Source organism: Mus musculus, chromosome X, assembly GCF_000001635.26.
Source record: "Mus musculus strain C57BL/6J chromosome X, GRCm38.p6 C57BL/6J".
NCBI classification, from domain to species: domain Eukaryota; kingdom Metazoa; phylum Chordata; class Mammalia; order Rodentia; family Muridae; genus Mus; species Mus musculus.
In genome coordinates, this window is record NC_000086.7 from 41792873 (window position 1) to 41819830 (window position 26958).

Below are 26958 nucleotides of genomic sequence, written 5' to 3' on the forward strand. Positions count from 1 at the left end.
CCTGGACCAAATAAAATCATCAAAAGTCTCTATGTCTGGACCACTTTTCCTATGAAATGAGTTGGGGGAAGGGCAATCATAATCGCCCAGCCACTAACATTTGGGGACATTCAAAATTACTTCCATTTTGTTTTGCTTTTGAGATGTTACACTACATAGTTCTGACTGACCTGGAATAAGTAGATCAAGACTTTGAAGTCACAGAGATCCACCTGTCTCTGTCTCCCAAGTGTTGCACTAAAGGTGTGTGCCACCAAGCCTGATACTTCCTGCTGTTTTATTTCCTGGGGAAAAAAAAAACTTGACTTTTTGGTGAATGCAAATAAATTTCTTTCTATCTTCAGTGACAAGAAGGGACCTCATCTGTAATATAAACATATCCAAGCCCAATTAAGACCTTTACATATAAGTGACAAACCTCAAAAGCCACTCGTTAAAACTCAGATTCTGCATATTGCATGACTTTCGTGGATATCACTAGTATGTCATCCTACATCACTTGTAAATAATTGATTAAAACTGAGTGTGGTGGCACACACTGTAATCTCGGTGCTCATGAGGCAGAGGCAGGCAGGTTTGTCAAGGCTAGAAAGGACACCGCAGGAAGGCTATCAAAAGTGTACAAAGGGCAGCAGAGCATAAAGATCGTTTTATGACCAGGAGTGGTGGCACACACATAAAATGTCAGCACTGGGCAGGTGAGTCAGAAATATAAGGCCTCCCTCAGCTAAATGGTGTGAGGCCAACCTCAGAAAAAAAATACATCATGCTAACTACCACAAAATGTCCTGTTTTATTCACCTTCACTCGATAATTATGCTGTATGAAAGGTAGTAAGGAGTGAGCCCTGCCTCACCGAGCCTCCTCAGAGCATCTTCCTCTACTAACATTATGAATTGTTGTTTGAATCTGCTAATAAAAATGGGATGGTTCATAAGGACAGAAACTTCCGTTCTACTTCTAGAAGAGGCACTTAAAACATCCTGAAGGAATCTCCAAATGGAGAAATACTCTAGATCATGCCTGAGTTAACTAGAGCCTGCACACCAAATGATGCCATGTTGTGCTTGCAAACAGGAGTCTTAGCACAGCAGCCATCTGAGAGGCTCTACCCAGCAGCTGACTAAGACAGTTGCAGATACTCGAAGACAAACTTTGAACAGAGGTTGGGGATGCCTATGGAAGAGTTACAGGGAGGATAGAAGGCCCTCAAGGAGACTGCAACTCCACAGAAAGACCAACAGTGTTAACTAACCTGAACCCCTGGGAGCTCCCAGAGACTGAACCACCAACCATAGAACATCCCAGCCACCCCCACCCCTAAGACGCCTATTTAGCGGAGGGTTGCCTTGTCTGCTTGTCTGGCTTCAGTGAGAGAAGATGCACCTAAGCTTGCAGAGACTTAATGGACCAGGGTGGAAGATATGGGGGGTGGGGGGGAGAGTGGCACCCTCTCAGAGGTGAAAGGGATGGTGGGGGGAAGAACTCTGCAAGAGGGTACTGGGAGCGGGGCAACATTTGAGATGTAACTAAAGTATTTTTAAAAAAAATAAAAAATAAACCCTTGATGCTAGATTAAAGATAAAAGAAACAGCTGTTCTTTAACACATTTCACACATGATTTTAAAGTAAATCATAGTTGTTTTCTCCCAGTCACAAATCACTTTACTCAAGATGTTTTCCCTTGAAATATGTTTTTTTTTGGGGGGTGGGGGGTGGGTTATGTTATAGGCATTCAAAAGCCAATATGCAAACTCCACTCCCACAAATAACTTTTCTGCTCATCTTCTGAAAATTACAATTACCCAAAAAGGAACATTGGAACATATATTCTTCTGTCAATTCTAAGATAGGGCCATCATTTTATAATCCTCTTTTAAAAAACTATATCCTTTTCCAACTCTGAAAATTCTGATTTGTATAGATATAGTCTTCAAGACATTAGGAAAATAGATATTAGGTGTGTTTTCAGTCAAGAGGTTACCCCAAGTACAAAAATTAACAATGGTAGCATATAACTAGGTATTATTTGACAACATAGCCTATGCAGGAAAAAAAAAAGAGCCAAAAGATAATTAACTTTTAAGTTATGCTAAATAAGTAACAATATACACAATGATATAGTCATTTGAGAAAACTATTGTTTATTTAGAAAAAATGGTTACACTGGTAGAATTCAGTAGATAAAAAATTCTCTTAAAAATGTCACGTGAAACTTTTCCAGATGTAAGTTTAGCAATACAAAGCTCTGGTAGCTGTAAAATTAAAACACAATTAATTTTTTATTCCCTTCTACCCCCCCCCCCCAAGATTTCCTAATTACAAGAAAAAAATGGCAAGGGACAAGTGAGCGCTGGTATATTTTTCTTTGTAGAACATATTTTAATGTTGTACACATACTATATAAAACGATTCTTAGGCGTTGCATAAGACAGTGCTCCACTTTATTTTTAGTGACTAATATTAAAAACAGGCCAAATAAATTAAAACTGAGTTCTAAGATGAGGTAAATTCAAAATCATTCAGTAACTGTTTATTTTCAGTTTCAACATTAAAAAGGAAGCATTTCAAATGGGGGAAGGGACTTGAAACCCAGGCAGTATTTAATCAAAAGTGAAATTCTGTACAAATGTAACCTTATTTGCTTATTGGGAAGTATATGCAGCACATTGTGCTAAAATATGGAATAATTAACACTTTCAGCCATTACTGAAAATAAACATGTAGAAATTAAGCAACAAGTTAAAGTACAATAACATACAACACAACAGTTTTAGGTTTTCTGCATGGAGCAATAAAGCAGGTAACTGAAAATGGGCCCGCTTCATTCACAATTCTCAGAAATCTACTCAGGAAAATACAATTCAGGTCACAGCTGTATGATTTCATTTCATTTTTTCCACCTAAAAGAAACAAACTGGTTATACAGATAGACAAAAGAAGGAGTGGCTGAGGGAAAATGAGGAGGAAGGCCAAAGCAAGGCAAGAACAGGCCAGAGAGAAAAGGCCAGGGAGTGATGGAGGGGAAAGAAAGGGGGAAGAAACTTCAGTGAATTCTATCAATAACAAAGACCTGGAGGATGTTCCCAGAAAATGAGGAAATATTTCTGTGTCTCTGTCTATTCTTAGAAACCATTCAGACACTATGAATTTTAAGAAACATTGAAACATTTTCTATGTGTGAGAGGATGGAAGGATTCTGGGGTAGAGAAAAAGGTTAAAGAGTAACAGGTACATTCTACAGGTGCAAAGAATAATGTATCAAAAATAAACAGAACATTTAACAAAGGAAAGGAACCTATTTTACAAGATCAATCAAAAGAAATAGAAAGAAAATGACATCGATATTTCCACAAGGACACATTTTAATAGTGAATTATATTAAGATGCAATGTCTGCTAAATTATAAAAATTGCTTTAAAAATATATTGACTCAATTATACTCATTTCCTTTCCTTTATGTAGACATTTTTCAAATACTGCATAACGAAATAAATTCAAAACATGACCATTACAGCATGTGGCAAATAATTTATCTGCCTAACATTGTTCTCAAATTTTAAATTAATGCTTAATGCATTAAACTTTACTAATGAATATACTACATTCACACAGTTCCAAAAAAATCATAGCTAGAAGGGCCTTAGAAAGTAATTACACTTGCATGAAATGCTGACAAATAATTTACACATCATTTCTACACAGCATTCTGTGCATACCATGTATAATCTTGACATCATCAATTATAATTTTGGATACACTGATGTTGACCTTCTAATTTTATTACTTAAAAAGTGTAATTGTTTCTGTCCCTCAATGAATAAATGGGTAAACAAAATATGGTACACATTCATTCTATGGAATATTTAACCTTTAAGAAGGAATGGATTATTGACACATGCTATACCATGGATGACTCTTGATAACAAGATGGTAGTTGAAAGAACCCTGGCCCCCAGGACATGATATTGCACAATTCCATTTATATGAAATGTCCCAAAACAGGCAAATTCATAGGCAGAAAATGTGTCAGTAGCTTCCAGTGGCTGAAGAAAGAAGAGAAATAAGAATGACTGCTAACCTGCACGTTCTGAGATTAGACTGCACCACACAGTCAATGTACTAAAGACCACTGAATTATCCACTTTAAAATGTTGACTATATCTCAGGATTTTAGACTGAAAATGAATGATGTTTCAATAAAGAACTTCATGGTATTCACATGACCATGCTGATGAAAATAAGAAATGGGAAAGAAAAAGAACATCATGGTATCTATATGACAATAACCAGAATAAGAAATGGGGTCTCAATTATGATCATGTCATACTATGAGAATTCCTTAAGGACAAGAAAACTTTTGATGACATATTTAAGGGTACATATTAAATAATAAAAATGTTTTTGCTGTTAAAACACAAAGATCTTTCCCATGAATTGGAATTAAAATTTTATAAGAAGCCAAAACCCTCCAAGCAACATAATCACCCCAATGTTTTCACACTTACAGAATTCACACACAAAGGCAACCTATCTACATCATTAAGGAATTGCTTCCAGGAGGCAATTTCCTCTCCTTTCTGAGAAAGAAAGATGAACTAAAAGTCAGTTAGTGAATTTTCCTTTAGATGCTGCTTCTGGATGGTGTGTCCCACATAAAATTGTATGCACGGGGACCTTGTTCCAAGAAACTGCCTGCAGGTGAAAATAATGTTCTGAAAATCAGTGACTTTGGAATGTCTTGTCAAAAGGATGGTGGTATGTATGCATCTTCTGACTTAAAGCAGATTCCCATAAAATGGACAGCACCAGAAGCTCTTAAATATGGGAGATGTCATTCTGAGAGTGACTCATGGAGCTTTGGCATCCTCCTCGGGAAACGTTCAGCTTAGGGGTCTGTCCACACCCTGGAATGACAAATCAACAAGTACAAGAGCAAGTGGAAAGATACTCAGTGTTATCCACACCATCTCAATAGTGTCCACACAGTCTTATTCAATAATACTGAGGTTTGGGGTTACAACTGGAAATCCATTCCAAAGCTCAATGTACCAAACATACTTATAACCCTAGAACTTTGAGAGCATGAGACAGGAGGATTGCAATGTGTTAGATGCCATCCTGTACTATATAGAATTCCAGGACAGCTCCAAAGTGAGTCGCTGTCTCTAAAATCCCCAAAACACTAAGAAGGCATAGTAACAAAATAGTACAGAACTCACAGTTTGAATTTTGTCCTCCATACATTTACAATTTTATTGTCATTAACACTGAACTTATACCAATCATATGCAACATTCTTTTACATTTTATTTTAAATGCTAATTTTAAAATGTACATCATGTTAACAATCATAAATAAGCAAGATTAACTTATAAATCTAAGGTGTCACAGAACCCTATCTTTTTCCCAGTTAGGATTTTGTTGATTTTGCTCAGTTCAGTCTGCTATCCCTCTCACACATATACTCTTTTGAAGCTATCAACTGTATTCTTAATATCACATAGAACAGTCAAACAAAGGGGTCCTTCTATTCTTCTAAGAAGATTACGTGTATAAACATCATTTTATATTATATTAGTAACTATCTCAATGTTCTCAATTCTTTTTATCTGATTGAATAGTTCAGATGTCTCTAAAAATAGCCTTTTTGGTGATATTAAAAAAAATTAAGAGAAACTTTAAAATACAAACCTGCCCCAAAAGTAGCTAACTCCTGGTTAAGTGTCATTTGAAGATTTCATGACTCACCCCTTCAATGTTTATCCCTCTCCCTCTCCAAAGCTGAAGCACATAAGGGTGAAGTTGACATTTAGAATATCAAAGGAATATTCACAAGGAAGAAGTTACAAGGAGAAAAACAGGGACAGGCATCCTGATCTAGCATTCCATCTGCAGGCACCCTTACAAACTTTTACAGCAAACACAGTCTCTGGGATGTTCTGTGTCAGTGAAATGTAACACAAAGTTAAAGTTGAGAATCTTTTAAGCTGAAACTTAATTGCATACGGGGTTGCCTGTCAGAATGAAAAATGTACAATGAGGATAGTCACACACATGGGCAATTGTGAGAGAAGAACCTTTTATAAGTCCTATCCCAATATCAAGACCTTGAAACTGCAAAAGAAAATAGCACTTTAGTGAATGTGTCTACCTGAAGAGGAAAAGCAAGGAAGTACAGAATTCTTTCTAGCTTCAACTACTTAGTGCCTTATGACTATTGGTTTACAGAACCCACAACTAGTACTCCAATGAGTATAAATGGTAATGAAGAAAAAATAGTTGTGACTATCACCTCAATTTCCTAACAAAAGCTTTATAGATATTAAATGATTGCTATATGTAAACCAAAATAAAAAACTATAAATATCCTCAAGGATATAAAGCAATGGTTAGTTAGTATGGTTTCCCCTCTAGCAAACAGTATAAGTAAACTGAGCTTGTTTGATAGCAGGGGGGAAAAAACTTTTTTCTTCTAGCATTGTTCCTCACCAAAGTTTTTATTGATTAAATCACTTCACATTGCAGTTACTACTTCTGTATACAGATTTCCATGTACAGTTAACATACTACCTAAACATCACAGATAATAAAAAATAATTGCTTATTTGATTAAAAGAATGGGTAAGATCATTTGTTCAACACAAATCACAAGCGAAGCATGTGGCTATGAAGCACACTCATACAAATGTGGGAACCAGGAACTAAGACAAGCTCACATGTGAGCAATAACTAGTTCTGGAGAGTAAATTCATCAAATACTCTATTTCCTAAGAGGAGTTACTACCATATTCAGACAAGCCTTGGAATGCCAATGCATTCCTCAAGTTAAGAATGTGTGAGAGCTTAGGAGGCCATGCTCCCAAGTATAAAACAGGAGGGGGAAAAGGCTAGAATAAGAATTATAAAATCAATGTCTACGAGGGCTAAGATATAATGGAACCAAACAAAATTAACCATGTATGGAATTCTGGAGTAAACAGCCTGCCTCCTCCTCCCCTAACCACCTTCTCCACAAAAACTTTGTTCTATGGGGAAAGCATGTAGGTCAAAGTTTGACTGCTACCATGCAGAAATCAAAACACAATGTCAAATGTTTCAATTCCTCAAATGAAACTGAAATTCTGAGTAGTCAATTCTTCTGAATTGCTAAAGGATATTAAGATATAGAATTTTTGCAGAACGGTACATGTATATATAACTGAGGCTGAACTGGTATGTGTGCTGAGGGTACCATTGATTTGATATCAACCTAGGCTACACAGTGAATTATGGACCAGCTTGGAATACAGAGTAAGAGTCTACTTCAAACCAACCAACAAATAAATAAAACAATGCTTTCTAGATCTAAACCTTGGATAAGACTAAGGCCTTACCTAACAAGGCAATTTCTTTTCAAGGACTAGATACTTTTGGTATCAGACTTACAGGATAAAAGAATTAGGTTACATATATGAGACTAAAAGTAAAAAAAGAAATTGGGGCTTGTGGGAATGGCAGGCTAGAAATACAATGAACTAAAAGTATGGACAGAATAGGGTATGAGTTGTGGGCCACATATACCAGGTAATAAGAAATAAGTCACAGAATGGTTGTTAGATAACGATTTAATTAGCATGAGTTTTTGTTTTTCCCCCTTTGGTGTTGGGGATTGAACTCGGGGCCTTGTACATACTAGGCAATCTACCACTGAGCTACATCTTGAGCTTCAGGCATGGATTGTTTAAAGATTAAAGTAAAAGGAAATGTTAAAGGCAAAAGCAGCTAGTGATGTTCAAGGAGAGGTAGAATTTGAAAAAAGATTTTGCAGGTAAAAATAAAGCACAGGAGTTTGGGAACTAACAAATAGGAGAAAGGACAAAAGACTCTAAAAGGAAAGTAATCTAAATCACATTTATGTACGGTAGTCTCTTGATCCTAATGTACCCACTTTAATATGTCTGCACTTGGGTGACAGGTACAACAAATCAATGTAATTTCTCTGCTGACTCCCTAAACTAACTTAAAATTAGTGAGCACATAAAATCATGGCAATGTAATATGTTAGCAGCTCTTCTTTCTACAGATTAGGAAACAAGTTAACAGGGGAACAAGAGAAGCAGATTTTGACACACTCTGGAGACAGACAATGGTACCATAGGAAATGATAAGGTTTTTGATGAAAAGAAAGAAAAATGGAAATGCTTCCCCAACCACAGAATGAGCTCAAATACAGAGGCAACCAGAAAATAACCAGGAGAAAAAAATAAATCATAGCCTTGCAAGAGTAAGAGTCTGTTCCAGAAGGAAGTAAATGGGACACACTTAACTGTCAGCAAGCTAAATATACATGTAAAAACTCATCTGCTTCTAGATTTACTATAAGACCAGTAGCCAAACAGCTAGTCCTTTCCAATCCTACTGCCCCTCACCTTTTGTTCCCAATGGATACTCCATGGCCAATGTAAATATAACTCACAGAAATCTGTATCAAAACCTTCATGTGTAAAAAAGCAAACTTGGGCTCTGAGAGAAAATAGATGCATAAGATCATAGTGAAAGTTGTCAGTGTCCATGGTTGATATGTTCCAAATGAAAATTTGATAGAAAGGATGTTAAATAAAAACAAATTAAAAAGCTAGGATTAGAATAAAAAATATATATATTATGCATAGTACTCAGTATATATTATATATGTAAAAATATATACTATATATAATACATGTATATAAATAATGGTTCCCCAGGGAAGACAATTAATTGGAAGGATGCCTAGAAGACTGAATAATACTATTTCTTTTATAATTTTCCTTCTTAAGAAATAAAAAAAGACTTAGTCAGGCGAGGTAGTCCATACCTTTAATCCTATCACTCAGAGGTCAGAGGCAGGGAAATTTCTGTGAGTTCAAGGCTAGCCTGATCTACATAGCAAGTTCAAGATCAGTCAGGGCTATATAGTGAGATATCTCAAAATAAGAAGAAAAAATGTTAAATGTTAATTGTTCCTTAATACTCTTGCTTATCCCACTCTACTATTCAGAAATCGGCAGGGAGAAACACTGAACCAAGCACGCCTTTCAGTAGGTCACCTATCTGCCAACCTCAAATTCCTGCATTGCAACCAACTAAAGATGACACAACCAACATCGTAAAGCATATACTGAAATAGCTCCCAGACATTATTCACCCCTAAGTAGCATTAAGTAGAGTTTGCTATGTATCAGGTTCTATAAATTATTAGAAGCAGCTCAGGTTGGAGATAAAGTATAAATAGTGGGTGTCTCTGTATTAGTATTAAGAAGGAACAATTGCAATGAAAGCAAAAAAAATGAGCAATAAAGGAAAGTCAACTTCAAATATGTCTACCTGGAATCATTAATGGAGGAAAAAAATCATCCTATATACTTCAATAATTCTAAACCATCCAAAAGTAACTACTCAGATGCTGGCATTAAGTCCTCAAAAAGAAGAGGCTATATTAGAATATGCATAGTCTGTCCACTATGGTGGTCATATGATTTATATAAGATATTTAAAGCATTTTATGCATCACAGAAAACAAATACATTACCTTGAAAACAAGTTTGCCTATTTAAAATCTAGCTAAAAGTACAGAACGTAATTTCTGACTTTATAAATAAATGTGAGCAGTGGCAGAAAGGCACAAAGAACAAAAACCACTGAAATTCTGCCCTTAGTGTCAACTCTGTTTTCTAATGCCTCTGTGACCTGCTTCAACCTTTGAGAATTTTCCTTTCTTTTCCTGTAAAGTATAAATACCACCACCACTTCTTGGGCTACAGGTGCTTTTAAAACATAATTAATTTTCCAGAAACGATGGGACTAGGTGGCAATGAGAAAGCCAGGTTTCCTTAAATACATCTTGATGGTTTAAGATTAACTAATCAGCAAGCTTAGAGTGAAAAGAGCTTTAAAATAACTGCAAATTTTATATCTATACACAAAACGTCACTGTGTTATAGTCAGGTAAAAATTGGAGTAGCTATATCCTGCAAAATGGATCGCGTCCCTTTACCATTTCCAGATCTCCTTTAGGTGTATCTCTAAATGAAAAGGAGGGGAGAATATACTCACCTTGGTTGAAATTGATCATTATCTGTGCTTGTCAGAGGACTTATGAGTAGATAACAAATTAAGGGAAAACAAGCTTGGGGCAGGAAGAATAGTGTCCTCTCTTTTGCTACGACCCCTTAAGTTTCTAAGCCTAATTGGCTCTGATCAACCTACTAAGCTCAAGAACTGAGAGCTCTGCTTATGTGTCCCATCATTCTGCACTTCTCACCATCCTCCCCCAACCAAGGGATTCTCTGTTTCTCTTTTTCCTCTTGGTAACAATACAAAAGGGAGCCTATACAACTTTTGTCATAAAACATCTCCATCACTACAGAATCATTTTTTTTAAAAGTCATGAAGATCAAACCTCCTGTTTTCAGATTATAAACTGACAGTTAACTACAGATATCACTTTAAAGCTAATAAGCCCCTGCATATTTAGATCACACAGAAGAAAGGTTTCATTCTAAACATGAATAGTACCAAATTCTTCTACTACAGCGAGTGAAATATAAAAATGAAAAGGATATTGTTTCTTCTCTTCCTTTCCTCCTGAACTATCCCGTTTTTCTTTCTTTTCTATCTTTTCTTTATCATGCCTGGATTCCTATGAGGAATGATGAAATTAGTTGGGAAAGGAAAAATCAAATACATTTTTAAATAGCAGCTTGAAATTCCCTTTTATCAACCACCAGCTATAATTTTTCTTCAAAAACTTGCTTAATATGACTTCAAAACCACATGTAACAAAAAAAAAAAAAAGAAAAGAATATTCAACTCACTCCTCCAAAAGTGAAAACACACATAAACCATAGGGAAGTGTGACAGCTTATGAAACAGGAAATGATATTTGCAAAAAATGTATAGCAGTCACATATCCAAAATATCTAAAGAAATCTTAAAAGTGAATGTCATAAAAGACTCATTTTGAAAACGATGTGAAGAGATTTCTCCAAAGAAGATATATAAAGACATGGAACGACAGACATCTGGTACCATTAGTCACTGAAGAAATACAAATTAAAACCACAATGAGTTACCACGTATATCCAGTAGGATAGCTATGAATAAACTAACATGCAAAGGAGCCAGTGTTGACAACGATGTATAGAAATTGCACACCCTGATGTATTGCTAGTGGAAATGCAAACTATATAGCCACTGTGAAAAGTTTAGCAGCAATTCAAAAAGGCTAAACAAAATTATCTAATAACCTAAAAATTCTATTCCTAGGTACATCCAAGAAAATTGAAGGTAGTCAAAGGAATTACTTCATATCAGTACAGTCATAATATTATTCATAATAACCAAAAATCGGAAACAATCTAAAAATCCAACAATTGGCTGGTTGTGGTGGCTTACCCCTGTAATCTTAGCACTAGAGACGCTGGGGCAGGAAGACAGACTGCAAGTTTGAGGGTAGGCTGAAGTACTGAGGAAGCTCCAAGCCAGCTTGGGCTACTAAGGGAGGCGCTGTCTCAAAACATAACAAAAAATCCACCAACTAACAAATGATTAAACAAATGTGATAGCTTCATATAATGGAGTATTCTTTGGTCATAAGATATTAAGTAATGGTAGATACTATAATATGGAAGAACAGTCTCAAAATCATTCTAAGAAGGCAGAAACAAAAGACTGTATTATTTTATAATTCTACTTATATGAAACACTAAAAATAGGTAAATCCACAGAGACAGAAAGATTAGTGGTTGCCAAGGACTGGGGAAGGCAAAGTAAGGAATAAATGTATCATGAGTCTACACTTCCCCTTTGGGACAATTAAAATGTTTTGGAAGCAAACACCAAATGTACAATATTGCAAATATGCATACCACTTAATTCAGTGGTTGTCAACCTTCCTAATGTTGTGACCCTTTAATATAGTTCTTCATGTTGTGGTGACCCCAACTATAAGATGATTTTTGTTATTTTATAATTATAACTTTGCTACTATTATACGTAGTAATATAAATATTTTTGGAGGGGCTGGAGAGATGGCTCAATAGTTAAGAGCACTGATTGCTCTTACGGAGGTCCTGAGGTCAATTCCCAGTAACCACATTGTGGCTTGCAGCCATCTGATCTGATGCCTTCTTCTGGTGTGTCTGAAGACAACTACAGTGTACTCATATACATAAAATAAGTAAATCTTTAAAAATTACATATTTTTGGAGATAAGGGTTTGCAAAAGGGCCTCTGCAACCCACAAGTTAAGCACCATTGATTTAATTGCATGATTCTGTTATCCTGTGTAAACTTATCTCAACTGAAAAAGGAACAGCCTATCTTTGGAAGCATACAAAATTAAATTATCTACCATTTACTTTTCTAAAACTGCTTTTTAAAACTTATGAACACACTACAAATTTGTAACATTTATAATAATGCTTTATAAACAGTTTACAACTTAGTGGCTTATCAACTATTTTAATGGAGCATGCTTGAGGTTTGAATATCAATCCTAAGTATATAACAGAATGTACTTTATACATATATAGATATACTTCAAGAATAAAAGAAACTAAAAACAAAGAACTGTGGATAGAGGTTAACATAAAGAACTAAAGTGGTGAGCCGGATGGTGGTAGTGGTGGTAGTGGTGGTGGTGGTGGTGGTGGTGGTGGTGGTGGTGGTGGTGGTGGTGGTGGTGGTGGTAGTGCACACCTTTAATCCCAGCACTTGGGAAGGCAGAGCTAGGAGGATCTCTGAGTTCAAGACCAGCCTGGTCTACAGAGAGAGTTCCAGGACAGCCAAGGCTACACTGAGAAACAACCTCCCCACAACCCCCCCCCCCAAAAAAAAGGAACTGAAGTGCTATGAGTGAAAAGGAGAGAAAAAGGAACTGAAGTGCTATGAGTGAAAAGGAAAGAAAAAGGAACTGAAGCACTATGAGTGAAAGGGAGAGAAAAGGACTTTCAAAAGTATACTAATTCTAACTTCACAGTAATTTAGAGCACATCTAGCTCAAATTTTCTAACCAGGGAACCTGTTCCCTCCCAATCCTCCTGTTGCCATTCCAAAATTAACAAATTATTATCTGGCAAGAATATACACACATACACAATGAAGCACTAAATTTATAGGGGTAAGTATTTTCCTCACAAGGCCCTACCCCAAGATGAGGAGCCACATGCAATTAATGGCTGCTTTGAAAGGAAGAGAGCCAGCCTTCTCTAAGGACAAGCCCTCTGAATGGTTCTCCAATCCCAAATTGTCAGTCCTAACACATATACACATGAGCAGCACTAAATGGACTCAGCAGGTGATACTTCCAGACACATAGATAGGTGTAATAGTAATAATCATAACGAGGTCATGAAGTTTAGAGGAAGTTGGGGGAAGACACAGGAAAACAGAATCCGGAGTTTGAGGTGGAAATGATGTAAATAAAGTACTCATCTATGACAGCCTCCAAGAATAATAAAATACATCTTTTCTGAAAAGTATACAGTTCCTTTGCATTCCTAATTTACCTTTTTGCCACCAGATGAGATTTTATCCATCTTCTCAGACTTAAACGAATCACTACTGCTTTTTTCTTTGCCTGAAGATTTTGACTTATTTTTCTCTTTGTCTTTCTCATTTGGATATTGAGACTCACATGGACTCTCACTTTTGTGTTTTGAAACCCCCACTAAAATTACAAAAGAGAATAATGAAAGGTTTTTCCAGTTCACTCTGATGACTGTTTCCAAGGTATTAGTAAGTCTACCTACTTGTTCCATTCTCCTCTTTCCGCCTCTTTGTTATGTCCGGTGGCACTTCGCGGTCATTGTTTGAATGATCCTAGAACCAAGAATTGTGAACTACATTGATCAAGGGTTATAGTTTTTATTTTGTTTTGAAGTATTACTTTCATATAAGAAAGACATCACTAACTAGCACTGGAGGATATTTGCAGTACCACGTACTTGGTAAAATGGCATGATTACTACACTGAAGTTCTTTATTTACTGTAGAAGATACGAATACACTTTAAGAAGAAAATACCAGCTAAAACTTGAAACAGACTGCTGTGGAATAAAGCAGTATTTTCTAAAAGCAGAAAAACATATTACTATACACAAAATAAAGCTTTCCAAGCTAATTTTTAAAAATTACAAACCCTTTTCCGTTCTTTCCTGTCCTTTTCATCTTTTTTCTCTCTTTCTCTGGATCTTTCCCTTGACTTGTCCAAATCTTTCTTGTCCATTTCTCTCTCCTTACTCTTGGACAGTGGTGGAGGGTTATGGTTAATGTAGAGCTGTTAAAATTAAGGCAATATTACTAAAGATTATTAGTTTTCCAGTATTGACAGCCTTTGGTATTTTTGTTTACTAAACAAAAGATAACAGGTAATTATATATAAAGTCAAAACTAGTTATCTACTTGTTTTATAGAAGCTAAAGTAAAAGAATATAACACATTTACAAAGGTTTTAATCCTAGGCCTTATAAGGATTCCCATTTTAACTCAGTTCATTACTGCCTCAAGTAACATTTCCAGTAAATTCACAAACTATCATTCTCCTTGTCACTCCAGTATATAGGAGTTCATATGTAAAAGACTACACTGCCTCTGCTGAAAAAGACAAATCCTATGCAGTCAAGATTATTTAAAAGTCTCACAAGCAGTCAGTGACAATGGACAAAAAAGTTATAAATAAAACCTAGCCATGATTTTGCTACTACATCCATTTTGCATAGGTATAAAGCAGGCAGTGATTATCTCAAACAGTTTGACAATATAAAAACTGATGCATACTCTCGGCTTTCACAGCTCTATCAAATAATCACAACTGTGAATTCTATCTCACTGCTTCTAAACAGCCCAGGACACCATCTCCTGATGGCGACTAGACTTGGAAGACTGAAAAGTGACAGAACAAATACTCTCTGTAAGAAGGTCTATTAGTGATAAAATAGCCAAACATTAAGGCTATTCTAATTCCATGAGAGAAAAATCCTGCTTCTGAAAGTTGGAAATATAGAAATCCACTATAAAAGAGAATGTTTAGAAAGGAGTCAGAAAATAATCAGATGCCTAACTTTATGGCATTTAGAACTGTGATACACAAAAGATGGCCTAGTCGGCCATCACTGGAAAGAGAGGCCCATTGGACACGCAAATTTTATATGCCCCAGTACAGGGGAACGCCAGGGCCAAAAAGGGAGAGTGGGTGGGTAGGGGAGTGGGGGTGGGTGGGTATGGGGGACTTTTGGTATAGCATTGGAAATGTAAATGAGCTAAATACCTAATAAAAAATGGAAAAAAAAAGAACTGTGATACAAGTAAGTCTATGTTTCATTTGATACATTAAAAGAATAATGGACAGAATTCATTATGTAGCTACCTAATTCTAGATATACCCTAGGAAGAAACAGAACAGTGAATGCAAGGTAAAATAAGTTTACAGTAAGGAATCCTATGATAATCTAAGAAATGGAAGAAAAAGAACCATCAATTTGAAGTTTAAACACTTATTTTTAAACGCCACCAAACATTTTCAATTCGATTGCTTAAGAAATGTTATCAAAGCAACAGAGTGGATTCTTTTGGGGGGGGAGGCTTTAAAATAATCTATGTTTAAAAGCTGAAGAATGAGCTGGGCGTGGTGGCGCACACCTTTAATCCCAGCACTCGGGAGGCAGAGGCAGTTGGATTTCTGAGTTTGAGGCCATCCTGGTCTACAAAGTGAATTCCAAGACAGCCAGGGCTGTACAGAGAAACCCTGTCTCGAAAAACCAAAAAAGAAAAAGAGAGAATAATCTATAGTCTAAGTACTAACTAAAAGATACTTTTACTGGGTGTGACTTAAATGACTTAAAATTTTTCTAATTGTGACTTAAATGACTTAAAATTTTTCTAATTGTGAAATTTATTACATCTTTTCCCATATTTTAATATTTATGGACTAGATAAGATAAATTCAATAATTTATTTAACACTCAACAATACCCGTAAAGTACTGTTTCACTTCTCCTATTACTAGAGTACCCACACACACACACCAAAAAAGACATTTTTCCATGTCTACTTGAATTCTGTACTGTAAGGAATTAAGAAACTTCTCTAGGATTTCTGGCATTAATACTGAAATATTTCACTATTGGCATTCAATGTCAAATAGTTAACTGATACACAATCCAATTCTAGGTTTAGAAATAAAGCAATTTATTTCCTCCTCCCTGTCTTTCTAATAATTGTGACAGCACCTTTTACCGCATCACCTACTGAGTAGAATTCATACTTCTTTGTTTAAGCATTCTAAGCATGCTGCATAATCATCACAATTATATCCTAGCATACCGCAACCTAAAGTTCTGTGGCCACCATCTTTTTTACCTTACTAGAATAATTATTTTATCTTAAAATTCTCAGGTTTAAAAAAAATAGCTTGAGAGCCATCAGCACCCTAAACTATCTCTCAGCTCTGCGATTCACTTTCCAGTATACTCGTATTCTATTGTTATTCATATGCCACTCCTTAACGGGGTTTGCTTAGTAATCTCAACCTATTTATTTCTGCCCACAATCATTTCTAGTACATCTCCAACTAGATGCCTTTTCCATTTTTATATACGTCTATAATAAATGTTTAACACATTACTGGCCAAATAAGGTTAATGATATGACAGGACAATCTATATATAACACTGTAGGATTTTTGTTACTGGCTTGATTTTATTTCTTTAGATTGAGACCATTAATATCTAATAAAGGAATCTAGCCAACTCTCCAAATCAAGCCTTAGTTGGCATAGTAGCATGTCTTTAGTACTCTCTTCATCATATATAGCTAGTACTGCTATCCCAAACACAACTGACCAGAAGTAGAACTATGTGAGGCAGAAATGGGTGTGGAAAGGGAACTGACAAAATATATGAATCCTATGTTAGGTTAGTCATCTTTTAATCTCATTAAAAATTAAAATATGCATTACTTTACTATGAATTGGAAAGTAAAATATATCCAAGAATTATTAAGAAAGAAAATTGGGGGAGCAAAGCATAACTTTTTTAAAAAAATCAAACTAAAATCAAGGAAACAATTTTGTATGTATAAGAAACAAGGTAACATAAAAGACAGACAGACACATATCTTACAATAAAACCTCTAGGAAGTAAAAGCTGCCCCAGAAACAGTTAGGCTATATAACTTGCTCAAGGTCCAAGAAACTTTAACCCAAGTCATTCAAATGCTAGTAGATTTTCTATATATTTAAAATTATAAAATCAGCTACTATAGAAAAATACTACTTTGGATCATTAAAGGTATTTGAGTGGCTAAACCTTACTCTAAGATCCCATGCCAAGGTAAGGATCTGAAAAATGAAATGAATCTCATAGTCTTTAATTGTGTGTTTATGTATGAGAGAGAGAGAAGAGAGAGAAGAGAAGAGAAGAAAAGAGAAGAGAAAAGAGATTTTTAAACTTTCTGATTCCATGTGGATTAATCTATTGAATTTCAAGTGCCCACAAAAAAACTTGTACAAAAATGTTGGAAAATTGACCTGAAACACCACATTTAAAAAGTAATACAAGCACACTAAAGGAGCTAAGAAAACTTTAGCAACTATTATTAAATTGAATGTTAAGAACCAACAAACCTTAATTTTAACTCACATTTTCTTTTTTTTTTTCTTTTTTTTTTTTTTTTGATGGCCCTACCCACAATGGGCTGGGCCTTCCCCCATCAATCACTAATTTTAAAAAATGCCTTATAGCCAGATTTTATGGAGGTGTTTTCTTTCTCTCTTTTTTAAATTAGATATTTTCTTTATTTACATTTCAAATGCTATCCCGAAAGTCCCCTATGCCCTCCCCCAGCCCTGCTCCCCTACCCACCCACTCCCACTTCTTGGCCCTGGTGTTCCCCTGTACTGGGGCATATAAAGTTTGCAAGACCTAGGGGCCTCTCTTCCCAATGATGGCCAACTAGGCCATCTTCTGATACATATGCAGCTAGAGAAGAGCTCTGGGGGTACTGGTTAGTTCATATTGTTGTTCCACCTATAGGGTTGTAGACCCCTTCAGCTCCTCGGGTGCTTTCTCTAGCTCCTCCGTTGGGGGCCCTGTGTTCCATCCTATAGATGACTGTGAGCATCCACTTCTGTATTTGCCAGCTATATCCAAACCCAGACACTATTGCATATGCCAGCAAGATTTAACTCACATTTTCAGTAATGACAAATTGTATGCCACTGGGGATAGCTCAGTCTTTCATTTGTCAAAAAGACACTATCATCTGCCCTATTTAATTCATAATACTGTTATAAACATGAGGTGAGACAAATATATATCATCTAGACATGGAAAACTGACAAAACAATCTTCACAACAAATGCAAGAAATCGTAATCTTCATCACTAACAAGAAAATCTAGTTAACCTTAACATCAGGTTTCAAACCATTTCAACATATGCCTTAATAAATAAATACTAACAAATTAAAACTATTACAAGCCCATGGATAAAAAATAACCCACACAAGCTACTGGTTAAGACTACCAAATGCAATCCTAAACTGGCTGCAAAGACCTACTATACTGCAGTACATCTTTATAATAGCCAATAAAAAGGTTTTACTTTAAAATAAACTACTAGTAGTTTAGCATAGTAAAAAGAAAAAAAGTACAATTTTTTAAAGTATATAAACTTTCGGATAAGAGTTTATCTTAAAAACAATGTCATATTTTTAAGACACAGGCACTAAGGCTATTTTAACCACTAATAATTAGTAAATGTTTGCCCAGAATCCAGACATTTCAAAATTCCATTTAATCTATAAGAATCATAATTAGCATAAGTAGAAAACATAAAGTAGAAAAACCAAAGTAAAGAGGGTACAGATTTCATAGTAAGACAAAATGTCAATAGACAATTCAAGTATAATACTGAAATGAACTCCATAAGAAAATACACAAACTGCACACTGTTTTTAAGAATCAGAATACCCAGGAGAATAGTGTAAAAAGGTGAGAATTATTACTGACATATAAACATAACCAACAAGTTGGGTCCTTCCAGGAGAATTATTATTCTATATTTACTCTATCTCTTGGTATTATGCCATACCTACTAAAGGATACTTCAGCAGAGGGAGATATAAAGAAATTTATGGATTGAGTTTTTAAAAGTTCTATGAATGCAGCAAATTACTTTTTTGTTCTTCTGAGTTATCTATAAACAAAGCAATAAAACTGGAAAGTTTGCTCTGTGGAACTATGAAAGTCTATCTACCACCCATCCCAAATAAACCAGCAAAACTCTCCTTTTCCTAAATCTAAATCATAAAAGAAAAATACGTCGTACAGCAAGAAAAATATATAAAAATACTGCCATATCACACATATAACAATGTGTCTGTCTATGTGGCCGGTTGTCATCTGTGTTTGTTTGTGGTCAAAATCTTTAAAGGTAATTCTATATAAACGGAGTGCTTTCTCTCACCAATCCTAGCATGCAAAGTTTACTAGGATGGTGGCCCCTACTAAATAAAGGAACTTAGCAATTTCTGGTGTACTTAGGCATGATTTTAAAAGACTCAAACCTTTGCTGAAGAGTCCTTGAGATCGATGAGACTGTCCTGTAGAAAATGAATGGAGATGACAGGTGAGCTGGCATAGTTCTCAGAACCCAGAGGAACTTTGGGAAGTATATCTGTAACCTGGAAACAAACCAGCTATTTCTTGTGAGGATAAATTCCAGGAAATCACTATCAATATGAATATCAGCAATCAAAACAAAAATCAAAACCATATAATGGAATTGTAAAGTTAAAAATAAGTATTAAATTTTAAAAAAATTAAAATTTTGTTCTGATTGAAAATTAAAAAAAAATAAAAGTTGATGCCACATATTTCATATTATGCTTTAAATAATTAAGAGGCTATAAAAAGGCAAAACATTTTTCTCTACCAAAAGTTGAGAACAGTAGAGGTTACCATGGGAAAAAAATAACTAATATTTTTATAGTTACCCTCTAATTAAAAGAGTTCAAATTTTATTCATTTACAACTCCAATAAATATAAACATTTTATTCTGGCTAGAAAATTCAGTGGCATTAGAAGAAAAAATATTCTATAAAACAGTAATCAATATTTTGCTGCAAAAGTACCATGATTATTCAATCTTATGCCTCTCACAAGGAAAAAAAATTTTAAAAGAAAAAGAAACCAACTATAGTATTCCACCACAGTGCTCTGGATGAAGAATTAATTAACTTACAGTTTTAAAAGTTCAACGTACTGCAAATTCAAAGATTCCATGAAATTAGATGACTTTAGAATTAAAATTAAATATGGAGCAAGGAATGGCTACCCTGAGTCTTCAAGAAGGCTACACCCACGATATTGTGCTGCAGTTGAATGCCTGGGGTTTCTCTTTGCTGGGTGGTAGGACTGGATGCCACATCTGCTCTTATCGTAACGCAAGGTTCAACTTGTTGGGAACCCAATGGGTATAAACAAACCTCCAAGGGAAGATACAACAGAAGCTGCATGCTCACTGAATAAACACAACTACAGGAGAACTGATCACCAAGGAGACTTTAAAATGGAACTCCTTTCAAGATTCCTTCTTAGAAGGCACATCGGTATGATGCTCATCAAGAAGCTTGATAAATTCAGAGGTATCTTGTTTATCCTGTATCATTCAGGAAGTCTTCAGTGCTATATAATCTTCAACATTTATGCCGAAAAATAGCTTCATTCTGCTGAAAAGATTCATTTGCTTGTAGCTACCATTGCACTCCAAAAAGGACTGCTTAAAGCAGTGAGGCACTTCTGGGTAAAATTTCTCTTGCACTTTGAAACACAATAAAATTAGTGCTAGGTCCTTGAAGTTTTAACATTTTTATAAGAAAAATATTCAATAGGAAAAATCAGTCCACCAATACAGAAAAATTTCATTTTCTAATGCAATATAAAACCTCCAGTGGCTCCAGTGAAAACTTGGCACAAGACTTGAAGGAAGTCAGGACATTGGTATTCCAAACAGGTGAGCCTAATACGGACGCTGCCTTCCTCAGGCTATACTAACCTTTACTGTGGAGGAATGTGATGGAGAAGGATGACTATCAATTTTGCGGCGTTTTTGTTCTGTTTGGACAAAAAGAAATAGTCAGAATAAGGTATATGTCTAGTCATTCCAAACACTTCAAAAAATTAACAACTTTTAAGACCAAGTATTTGTTGCAGTAACAAAATCACTACCATAACAAGACACAGAGATAACCAACAAGCATAATTAGGTCCAAAAAGTAACCAAATATAAAAAGGTACACTTGCCCCTGTCAGGCTCCGAGATATCTGATCGGGGAACAGGTGACTTCAAGGACCCTGAAACTGGTGTTTTTTCTCCTCCTTTAACATTTTCCTTTGACTTCATTTCCTTTGCTACATCTCTTTCTCTGGATGGCTCCTTCTCTCTTTCCCTTTCTTGAGTCGATTTTGATTCTACGATGGGGACGGTAGTCTTGAATTTCTCATCTTTAGCTTTTTCTTCCTTCTTGAACTTCTCTTTCTCTTTGTCAGATTTAGGTGTTCTTTCCTTTGTCTCTCTTGCTTTGTCTTCTTTATTTGGCCGCTCTTCCTTCGGTTTTTCTTTACTATCTTTACCAAGTGCCCTGGCCTCTGGAGTTGTAGCTGGAGTCTTCTCCTTTTTCTCTTTTTCTTTCTCTTTTACTTTTTCTTTGTCATTTTCCTTAACAGCTTTGTTGCTTAAGAATAAAAAAAATATTTTTTAAAAAATAATCATCAAATATATCCCATATCTAAAATCATAAGTGAGTAGTGGTGCACGCCTTTAATCCCAGCACTTGGGAGGTAGAAGCAGGTGGATGGACCTCTGTGAATTTGAAGGCAGCCTGGCCTACGGAGTAAGCTCCAAGACAGCCAGGCCTATACACAAAGAAATCCTATGTTGACGTGCAAGCAAGCAAACAGACAGACAAACAAATTAGCAAATAAAATATCAGAAAGGGCTTCCAATGACTTAAAAAATTCCATGAAACTAAGAGGAATCCTCAGAAAGATAAATAAGGGCTTTAGGATAAGTCAGTAATTCTTCATGTGAAACAAACAACACTAATTCATGAATATGTAATTAAAACAATGATTAATAATAAGTAATTTTAGATTATCTTATATATAAACTTTGAGGATAATAAAATAATGGCGCAAACCAATTAAAGGCACTATCAGTAAACAGACTATTCAGCTGTACTGACTACTTTCAAAATTACTATGAGCTTTTCTTATACTAACCAGCCTTACTCAAACTGCCTACAACAAGAACTGTATCCGAAAACTTCCCCATTTATATCTCCCTGAACATCCAATCTCTCTGCAGGACAAATAAGGCTGTTAAAAACAAAACATAATTATGTAAACTATAATTAGTTATAAATAAATAAAAATGGGAGTAAGCAAAACTTCAAAGTCTAGCATACATGACTATTGTACTGCTAAATTACTACCATTTACCATTCCACTCACGGATAAACAAAGAAGAATCCAGGGAACTTCCAGGTAAAATGGTAGGTGATGAGCCCAAGGAAAAAGTAAACTCCATTCACAGTTTAACTAACACTAACACACACACACACACACACACACACACACACACACACACACACACGGGGAGGGGGGAGGGGAAGAGGGATAGAAAAAGGGAAGGGGAATAAGTTTTACTCCAGTGATAACACTCATTACCATCAAATCTACTTACAGATTTCAGTGGAAAAAAAATGACACCAATAGCAGGTGGGTGAAAAATAGACAGGAATCCCATTCTGTCAGTCTGTATGACTAAATGAGGGAGATGTAGCCTTAGAAGTAGGGACCTCAACTTACCAATAAGGAAAGGCAATGTGGCTGACTGGATTAGATACAATTATTTTGTTGTTTCCAAGAAACATCTATCACTGCTAGAGATACCACAGAGTGAGCCTCAAGAGATAGAGGTCAATCTACCAAGTGAGTATCAGCCAAAATCAAGCTGCCATAGCTCTTCCAGTAGCTAACAAAGTAGAATCCAACTTTTTGATAACAGTTTAATAATATAGCTATATATGAATGCTTTAAAAATATGTAATAGTTAGGCTGGAGAATTGGCTCAGCGGTTAAGAGCACTGACTGCTCTTCTGGAGGTCCTGAGTTCAAGTCCCAGCAACCGCATGGTGGTTTGCAACCATCTGTATTAGAATCTGATGCCCTCTTTTGATGTGTCTGAAGACAGCTATAGTGTACTCATATACATAAAATAAAATGAATCTTAAAAAAAGAATATGTAACAATCAAAAAACATATGCACTGAATGTTAGACCTGTGAATTTCATAAAAACAAACATTAATGTTCATATAGAGTCACACAGGTGTTGATATAGTAACAGTGATCATTTTGACATTCCAATGTCAACTTTAGATATCCATTCAGACTAAAAATCAACAAAGAAACTGCAAAGTTAAACTACACCAAAGAGCAAATGGACTTTACAGATAATCTGGAGAATATTTTATCCATCAGAAACTGAATGCACATCCTTCCCAGCAGCCCATAGGCTGCTGCTTTCTAAAAGAGACTTGATTCTGACCACAACTACGTCTTAAGAAATACAGAACTGAAATGATTTTTTCTATCTCATTAAATCATAGTAGACTATAAGAGAAATCAATAGCAAGAGAAATTACACAAGTACTTGGAGACTGAAAAATACACTCATGACTGACTACTGGGTAGTTGAAATAAAGGAGAAACTTTTAAAATTCCAAGAATCAAATGAAAATTAAAGCACAACATACGATACTACTTCAAATACAACTAAGGCAATTCTAACTATAAAAACTTACATAAAAAAATCAAAAGTCTGAAATAGTCTAATGATATCTTAAAAAAACAAGAACAAAGAAAATCACAAAGCAGCTAATAACAAGAAATAATTGAGGTCAGGGAAGAAATTACTGAAACAGGGACTAAAAGGACAATATTGAAAATCAACCAATTAGAGACTTACTTCTTTGAAAAAATTAAATAAAAAATTGTAACGGTCTAAGCAAACTAGTCAAAACAGAAGACTCAAGTTAATACACATTAGAGATGAAAAGGATAAATTTACTGTTAATTCCAATGATATCCAGTATCATCAAGGAAGAAAACTCGAAAAATCTAGAAAAAATGAGTAAAATTTTTTCATACACACACACAGACACACACACACACACGATCAATCAGAATTAAGTCAAGGGAATACAATCAATTTAAATAGATCCATAACAAGCAACAAGACAGAAGAGAAAGCCAGAACCATTCAGATCAACTAAAAGTGCCAATGCCAAAGATCCTCAGTGTTTCATAAAATAGAAAGTAAAGTAACACTACTGCAGTAGTTTGAGTATGTTCAGCCCAGGGAGTGAAACTATATGGAGGTGTGGCCTTGTTGGAGTGGCTGTGGCCTTGTTAGAAAAAGTGTGTCACCTGTGGGCATGGGCTTTAAGATCCTCATCTTAGCTGCCTGGAAAAGAGTATTCAACAAGCAGCCTTCAAATGAAGATGTAGAACTCTCAGTTCCTCCTGCACTGTGCCTACCTGGATGCTGCCCTGTTTCCCCCTTGATGATAATGGACTGAACCTCTGAACCTGTAAGCCAGCCCCAATTAAATGCTGTCCTTTTAAGACTTGCCTTGGTCATGGTGTCTGTTCACGGCAGTAATTACCCATACATCCAAATTGAATAAATACACAGTAAAAGAACAAAACTATGGACAATTCGCCTAATAAACTAAAAAAAGAAAAAGAAAAAAAAAACTTTTGGGCTGGAGAGATGGCTCAGCACTTAAGAGTAGCGAGTGCTCTTCCAGAGGTCCTGAATTCAATTCCCAACAACCACATGGAGGCTCACAGCCATCTGTAATGTGATTTGATGCCCTCTTCTGGTGTGTCTGAAGAGAGCAATGGTGCATTCGTATACATAAAATAAATAAATAAATCCTTGAAAAAACCTTTCATGTTTCATTTATTTTATGCGAATGTATGTTTCCTTGCATGTATGTATGTATGTATGTCTGTGTATGACATAAATGCCTGATGCCCAGAGGCCAGAAGAAGGTATCAGATCCCCTAGAACTAGAGTTACAAATGACTGTTAGCTGCCACATGGGTTTTGGGAACTAAACCTGGGTCCTGTGGAAAAGCAGTCAGTGTTCTTAACCTTGCAGAGCAGTCTCTCTAGTTCAAGATGCAAAACTTCTTAAAATCTTGTAAACAGAACTCAAGAACACATTAAAATCATGCACCATAACCAAACTCAATTCATTTCAGGCATGAAAGAATGGTTCAAGAAATATAATACAGTAGATAGACACACTCAGGATTAGAAATCACAATTTTATGCCAATAACTGCAGAGAAACACTGATAACAACATCCTTCCATGAATTAAAAAAAAAACAAAACCCTAAGGGAACTAGAAATACAGGGACCATATAACAAACCTTCAAAAGCACTTTAGGCAAAATCAGACTCAACCCATTTATTATAGTACTCAAAATCTTAGCTAGAGCAGTAAACAAGAAAATGAACTGAAAGAGATAATAGGAAAGAAAAACTTCAAACCATATCTATTTAAAATGTAACATGAGCCTATCCTTAAAAAGGTCCAGAAGAATACACCAGAAAGTCCTTATTTCTAATAAACACATTAAACAAATTAACAGGCTACAAAGTAACATGAAAATTAAAAGCTCTATTTACTAAAGATTAAATTGTTGAGGAAGAAATCATCCACAATAACTTTACAAAAAGCAAAATACTTAGGAATTGTCCTGAGGAAATAAGAGAGTAGAGAATTAAAAAGAGACTAACTGAAGAAGATACTGTCCTATTCAACTTATATTGCTTTAATTTTATCTTATTTCAGCATTATTAATTTTTAGATGCCTATTTGTTTTCTAATGAGTAAGAAAGGACATAGATTTGGGTGAGTAGGGAGGTGAAGAAGAACTAGGAAGAGATGGGGAGGGGAAATCAGAATCAGAATATACTGTATGGAAAAAAATATTTTCAATAATGACCAAATTTTAAACAGCAAAACTGACTGGACCATGAAAATAAAATTTAAAAAAAAAAATGAAATCCCATGCTTATGAGTTAGGAGAATCATGACTGTGAAAATAGTTCTATTACCCAATGTAATCTATATATTCAACATAATCCCTATAATATTCAAAGGAAATTCTTCATTACAGAATTACATACACACACAGAGAGACAGACAGACAGACAGACAGACAGACAGACAGACACACACACACACACACAGAAAGAGAGGAGGCCATGCATGCACACACACAAATAAGTACACATGCACACACCTAAAACTGAAAAAAAAATACAAAAGACCTGGAATGGCCAAAGCAATACTCAGCAGAAAAGGTAATGCTAGGAGGTATCTCAATAACTGATCCCAAATTATACTAGCGATTCATAGGGACAAAAACAGCATGGTAGTGGAACAGGAACAAACATGGATAAGTGGAGATCATTGGAATAGAATATTGAAGCAAGAAATAAATGTGCACAGCTACACTCACCTAAATTTCAACAGAAGTATCAAAACATAGATTGGAAAAAGGGCAGTATATACAACAGACAGCATTGGGAAACCTGAATACTGCTATGTAAAAGAATGAAACTAGATCTCTAGTACTCATTCTGCTCAAAATCAATTCAAAGATCAAATACCTCGATGTTAGAGTTGATATTAAGTTTCTACACAGCTAAGGAAACAATCATCAGAGTGAATAGACAGCATGCAAACTGAGGGAAAGCTTGGCAAATTATGTCTCAGACAGGAGAGTGACAAGGATTGCAAATAATTCTCCAAAATTCAAGCAATCCCTCTCCTGGGCATATATCCAGAAGAT

General features: G+C 35.5%; 1 protein-coding gene across 4 annotated transcripts in view; it reads right to left on the reverse strand.

Moving 5' to 3' along the window:
* Positions 1-2119: 2119 nt before the first annotated feature.
* The window catches only part of Thoc2 (THO complex 2), a 116946-nt gene continuing 92107 nt past the window's right edge, over positions 2120-26958 (reverse strand). The window contains exons 31-39 of one of the 4 annotated variants that reach the window (XR_001782751.2): positions 21326-21756; positions 20358-21136; positions 19587-19622; positions 14162-14299; positions 13773-13842; positions 13530-13690; positions 10584-10660; positions 10075-10120; positions 2120-4907 (exon numbers count right to left, since the gene is read on the reverse strand). Coding sequence is in view for 2 of the 4 variants with exons in the window: in XM_006541503.4 (XP_006541566.1) it covers positions 10093-10120; positions 10584-10660; positions 13530-13690; positions 13773-13842; positions 14162-14299; positions 19587-19703; positions 21078-21136; positions 21326-21756 (1081 nt within the window). In the remaining 2 variants the exon portion in view is untranslated. Of the gene's footprint in view, positions 4908-10074; positions 10121-10583; positions 10661-13529; positions 13691-13772; positions 13843-14161; positions 14300-19586; positions 19704-20264; positions 21137-21325; positions 21757-26958 lie in introns of those variants that run through there. The other 3 variants (XM_006541503.4, NM_001033422.1, XR_003953012.1) reach the window with 3 other exon arrangements.